Source organism: Primulina huaijiensis, chromosome 12 (assembly GCF_012295235.1).
Source record: "Primulina huaijiensis isolate GDHJ02 chromosome 12, ASM1229523v2, whole genome shotgun sequence".
Taxonomy (NCBI): domain Eukaryota; kingdom Viridiplantae; phylum Streptophyta; class Magnoliopsida; order Lamiales; family Gesneriaceae; genus Primulina; species Primulina huaijiensis.
Window position 1 is genome coordinate 6,818,864 of NC_133317.1, and position 6,332 is coordinate 6,825,195.

At 31.1% G+C, this 6,332-nt stretch overlaps 1 protein-coding gene and 2 non-coding genes across 3 annotated transcripts; 2 read left to right on the forward strand and 1 right to left on the reverse strand.

Moving 5' to 3' along the window:
• The first annotated feature begins 1,132 nt into the window (after positions 1–1,132).
• LOC140989197 (PLASMODESMATA CALLOSE-BINDING PROTEIN 1-like) lies at positions 1,133–3,266 on the forward strand. The gene is made up of 4 exons (XM_073458328.1): positions 1,133–1,383; positions 1,720–1,962; positions 2,080–2,116; positions 3,001–3,266. The coding sequence occupies exons 1-4, from the start codon at positions 1,329–1,331 to the stop codon at positions 3,242–3,244; spliced, it is 579 nt and encodes a 192-aa protein (XP_073314429.1). The 5' UTR covers positions 1,133–1,328; the 3' UTR covers positions 3,245–3,266.
• A 1,349-nt stretch (positions 3,267–4,615) lies between these two features.
• Positions 4,616–4,687, forward strand: TRNAP-AGG (transfer RNA proline (anticodon AGG)). The gene has a single exon. It is a non-coding gene; the product is annotated as a tRNA-Pro (tRNA).
• Positions 4,688–5,609: 922 nt separating this feature from the next.
• On the reverse strand, positions 5,610–5,683 carry TRNAN-GUU (transfer RNA asparagine (anticodon GUU)). Its single transcript has one exon. It is a non-coding gene; the product is annotated as a tRNA-Asn (tRNA).
• Positions 5,684–6,332: the final 649 nt, after the last annotated feature.

Below are 6,332 nucleotides of genomic sequence, written 5' to 3' on the forward strand. Positions count from 1 at the left end.
AGTAACCGCAGCAGCACGTGGGGTACCATGAGGGACAACTTGAGGAGGGACAACATGACCAGTTTCCCTTTGCACACTGGTTTCAGTAGCCATATCTGAAACAACACGTAATGAGTAATCTGTTTTAAGATTGTTAGAAAAATTGCTAAAACCAGTAGCGTAAAAACAAACTTGTAGAGATAAAGTAATAACCGAAACAAGTGTGATGTTTACAGTATGACTATTATGTAAAAGAAAACAAAACCAAACCGAGGCCTGTAGCATGTACAGTTTCCTTAAAACAGATTCGCCCTCTCCGGTATGTGCTTCGAGGTTTCAGCGGACGTCTGTTTCCCAGGATACAACGGAACAACCAGCAGTGACTTAGCACGAGACACTACTACGGCGAACTGAAAACGTACCTTTACTTTATCACCGAGATTTTACGAGAGGCCAAATGGAAAGATAACAATATGTAATGCAAGAGAGAGCTTGAAAGAGAGAAAATTTCATGTACTTGAAATGAGGAAATGAACCCACTATTTATAAGCCTCAAAATGCACACCAAGAGTAATGGAAGATTAATTAACTCAATTAATCTTCCCATTAACTCAAGAATATGAAGAGTCAAAACTCTTCAATTAACTCAAGAATGTGGAGAGCCAAAAGACACTCCCACATTCATGAGACACAATTTTTTATTCAACCTTTAAATTTTTATTAAAATTTCCAACACATGTTGCAGTAGACTCCATCTTGATCTGTTTGTGTGCTTTCTTTTTGTTCCAACAAAATCTAGTTCAATCCATGAAGGAAGAAAAAAAATGAAGAGGAGACGATCAATGGTGTGAGGGAGGAAAAGGAAACTTATCTCACGTTTTTGCCTTTATAATATTATTGTTTGTTATTTTTTTGAAAAAATAGAAGGCCATTTGACCAAAATTTCAAATTCTGAAGGCAGATGATTTCAAATAAAATATTATTCAGGGCTACATGCATTTTTTATTCCCCCAAGATCACAACCGTTTGAATAGAAAGCCCACATACACGCAGACAGGCAAGTTCATAACATAGTATAAAACAGTTCCGAATTGATGACGAAATACTTTTTGGCCTTGGATTCCTCAAACACGTTTCCATTAATTAACTGACCAACAAAAAAAATGTCAAAATCGGGACATATAGAAAAGTCACCAGTAAGAACTCTCATTTCTCAGCTTCCTCCTGTCAAGAATCTCCGTTTCCCCGCTACTCAACTCTTTGTTTCTAACCTGTATCTTCTCTATTTTGGATCAAATTTATCCATCTTGGGGTGAAAATTAAGGTTTTTTTTAAGGGTCTTGGAGGATATGGCTGTTTATGTCGTGTGTTTGTTGCTTCTTTTAGCCATGGTTGGTTTTTCAGGTGAAGCTCTTGGCTTTCGAATTCTTGAGTTCAATGTTTTCTTTGGGAGGTCCGATATGTATTTGATGTTATATATCTATGGTACTGTTCTATTCTGCTATATTAGAAGTTAGAATAAACTATCATATGAAAAGGTAAAAGAAAATAGAAAGTTCCGATTCTTCCCTTTCTTGATCAGGGGCAACTAATAAATGGTTTGCGAAGATGTGATCTTTTTTCCATTTTCAAGCATTTTCTATGACTTGGGCTTTAACTATAATTTCATAATCTAGAAAAGGGATACTCTTGTTCTGACCTGATTTTTTTTGTCCATTTATCTTGATCTTTGATTTACAGATGCAACTTATTGCCTATGTAATACTGCATCCAGCAACACAGTTCTTCAGCAAAACATAGATTATGCTTGTGGAAATGGAGCTGATTGTTCAGCAATCCTCCAAAATGGAGCTTGTTTTCTCCCAAACACAGCCGGAGATCACTGTAATTATGCAGTGAACAGTTATTATCAGAGAAAGGGGCAAATAAATGGGAGCTGTGATTTTAAGGGCAGTGCCATGGTCTCTCCAACTCCTCCTTCTAGTAAGACTCAAAACAATTAATCATAAAAAATATAGAAGCATTTTATTGTTTCATCCATTAAATAGGACTAACCATTGTTCATTTGTTTTGCTCTATTTTTTCGTTGATAATTTGCAGATTTAGCTGCAGGATGTGTGTATCAATCTAGTCCCAGGTCTCGTTTTCTCAATCTCTTCTAGAAACTTTGGATCATATTTTGAATATGAATATCTGATTAAAGTGTTAGGAGTTTTGGCAAATATATGAACTGCCTGTCAGGAGAACTCATTTCATTTATAACTTATGAACATGATACGGGGCAGACTCAGTGCAGGGACGAACAGTGGATTGTCTCGCCTCTCCTCAAACAAAAATGCAATTTTACCCAGGAAAAATAGAATAATACAGTCTTTTTCTTGCTTATTTACCAAAATAAGTATATTAAATTAGAAAAAAAGGATAGATTTTAAGCTCTTTCAAAGTTCCCCTTTAGGTAAAGTGAAAGAAGTTCAAAACTTAGTGTACTGATCATAGTGTGAAAACTCGTGGATGCTTCTGATGGTTATTGCTAATAAACTAAGTTGCTATGATTTGTATATTGCATTAGGTGATGGCTTCTGCTAGTCTGTTAACTTGTTTAAAATCTTTTAAGATTCTTTACTGGAATAAAAAAAAGAAGGCCGGTAGATTGGTTTTCAGTGAAAGTTAATATTTCACCTTCATATGGTTCCAATACAACCCCTAATGCATCTGCTTGATTTCATATGAGCTGTCATGATGTTGATGCATGAACTTTTATTCATTTGTCTTCTTCTTTTTTTTTTTATCACCATTATTGCCGCATCTCAAATTCTGATGCAGATTCTGATTCAGCTACCATATTAACTTGAAAACTAAACTTATGACCTGTGTGCTGTAAGAAAGTTATGCTACCATTTTAGCTTTCTTAGACATGCTATTTGGTTTTAGACTTTTGGCTATAGTTCTTTTACAACAACAGGTTCTTGTTATTTACATACAAAAAAAATCTTGATTTTTTGTTCGATTATTATAATGTAGTAATGGAAACAGCACAGCTCCACCATTCAGCCCCGGAGGAACACCTCCAAACGCCCCACCGGGTTCTGGCTCATTCGGCCCACCAGGTTCTGGCTCATTCGCCCCACCAGGCTCGTTTGTACCTCCAAGCGGTTTTGACAATGGTTCTGATGTGACACTATTATCTCGAAGCGTTACTACATCTATACTTGCCTGTTTCTCGGTAGATTTCTTGATTTATGGCTTGGTATGGCAAAGGATTTGAAGGGATCATGGCTTACAAGGAATTGTTTTTATTTATTTATTTTGATCGGTACACAATTATACACCTTTTCATTGGTTATTATTTATGGGGTGCACATTATATTATTATTATTATTATTATTATTATTATTATTATTTCAAATAATTTAATGAAAATTGCGACCACATGTCAAAGGTTCATGCTTTTGTGTCCAACTCTCATATGCTGAAGTGGTCCTAGTGGCTCTGGCTAGTGGTATCAATTAAATAACATATAGTGACATTTGACCTAATTAGACGTTTGGAAAAATTTGTGTGCGACGATCTCACAGATCGTATTTGTGAGATGAATTTTTTATTTAGGTCATCTACGAAAAAGTATTATTTTTTATGCTAAGAGTATTATTTTTTATTGTAAATATGGGTAGAGTTGACACGTCTCACATATTAAGATCCGTGAGACCCACTCTTAGACTTGTTGCGGTAGTACTAGGAGTGTCAAAATCAGATACGATCAATCAACTTGATACAGTTCAACCCAAAAAAAATCAGGTTTGTGTTTAGAGTTTTCGGATTCGGGTCAGATTGGGTTGGACCCGCTAGTTAACTGAAAAAAATGATCAGTTGGGTTCGAGTTTACCCAAAAATTTTAAATTTTTTTTAAAAATAATTAATAAATATTACATATATTTTTTATATTGTATGTCTGAAAAAATATTTATTGTATATTTATATCATAAATTTTCATAATTTAATATTTATTTTTAACATTTTTTATTTTTTAAACAATTGTTTATTTTATATATCACCTTTCATTTTTCATTTGTTTCGAATATGTGCAAAAAATTTTCTATTCTTTTCTTGTATATTCCTTATTTAATTTAGGTATCGTAATTAACTACCTATTTAAAATATAGCAAGCTATTTATATAAACATTCGTTAAATAAAAATAAAATTAGAAAGTTGTTTGTATAATTGATGTTTTCAATGAGTTTCTTAGTTTGTGTGAAAAAGAAATAAATCTATATAATTGGGATGAAGGTAATAGTTAATAAATATATTTTGATTATTTATGTTCAAGCAATAATAAGTTTATTATTATTATTATTATTATTATTTAATTACAGCTTATTTATTCGTCTCTACCATTGTTGCATACAAAATAAAATTTTAAAAGTTTAATTTTTACTTTTAAAATTTGTGTACAAGACTAATTAAAGTAAAAAAATTCAAAATTATCTTATTTTTCTTTTGGAATTTTCATAATTACATTTTTATTTCATTTGATACAGCACACAATTTAAATTTAGACAATGACCGAGGATTTCTGCAAATCGACTGATTTAATATATATAATAAAATAAAAATATTCAACAAGTGAAAAAATCAACTGGGCATTTGGTCTAGTGGTATGATTCTCGCTTAGGGTGCGAGAGGTCCCGAGTTCAATTCTCGGAATGCCCCATCCCTTTTATTTTTCCAAATCTATTCCGCTGGCTTTCCTCTTTCTAACAATAGCTTCTTTTTTCTTTTTCTTTTTTTTTGGAAAAAATATATATTTTTTGGATTTCCATTTTTTTGTTTTGTTTTTTTAAAGGTCAAACACTTAACTTCGGAAGAATAGATCTCTTGTAAGACGGTCTCACGAATTTTTATCTGTGAGACGGGTCAATCCTACCGATATTCACAATAAAAAGTAATACTCTTAGCATAAAAAATAATAATTTTTCATGGATGACCCAAATAAGATATCCGTATCACAAAATACAATCCGTGATACCGTCTCACACAAATTTTTGTCATTTCCGAAAAAGAGAAAAAAAAATATTTATATTGATTTTTCATTTCTGGCCCCAAGAAACTGAACATCAATTCTTGGAATTGAATTTTACAAAATATGCGTGTGTGTGTTCACTTCATTTTTCTTTAATGTCTACATCCTCGAATTTAAAACTTTGACATCGCATAACTGATATGTTCTTGTGGACCCCAAGTTTAAAGATAATATCGACATTTAGATATATTCGTTTGACACATCGATGAGACGATACAAAGTAAATCAATATATTTGGATAAGATTATGATATTAATCATTTGTAGAACTCGAATCAAATATTGGACGCAACAGTGCTTGAGGTATTGGTCTGACTCTTAAGAGTAACATGAATTTTTTGAGTACTCTTTTTTAGATGTCTATTTATAAAATTTGATAAGACTAGAATATTTTATTTACCTTGTAGAAAAATCAATCCTTGCTTAAAATTGAAAGGCATGTGTTCCACGGAAACTTTCATTATAAATTGTAATTTCGATTTTTTTTTTTTCAAATGAAAACGATAGGAAAATTTAAAGCAAAGAGGGAAACAAAAAATAAAAAGACATCCCCCGCTAGAAGGAGGGCTTGAACCTCCGACCTTGTGGTTAACAGCCACACGCTCTAACCAACTGAGCTATTCCAGCAATTGCAACATAATTACAATTTCTTTTAATCTATACTAAAATGTAATATTCCATAATCTGCAGTGGCCATATTCGTGTCATATATATATATAATAATAACATAATATAAATATATCACTTCAATTGTAAATTTCTTTATATGTTCTTGTTCATTTAATTTGGTCAATTAAATTATTTGGTTATATTAAGGTTTTTTTTGTAATTCATTGTCCATCTTAAATGAATTTAGACATTAATACACATTTCTCTTTATTTCCTAAATTTTATGCCAAAAAATTATTATTTTACATTTCCTTGTTCATTTAATTTAGCAAATTAAATTAATATGTCTTTTTAAGAGTTTTTTTGTGATTCATTATCCATCTTAGATAGATTTGGACATTAATTCACATTTTTTTTATTTTCTAAATTTTATATAAAAAATTATTTATTTACGTTTCTTAGTCAATTTTTATGATTCATTGTATATCTTAGATATATTTAGACATTAATATACATTCTTCTTTATTTTTCCTAAATATTAAACTAAATTTATGATATAATCTTAAAAAAAATTTAATCAATATAATCCTTATAATAAATATGAATTATATTGATAGTTTATTATCATTTGTTACATATTAGAATTTTACGTATAAAATTTTTTAAC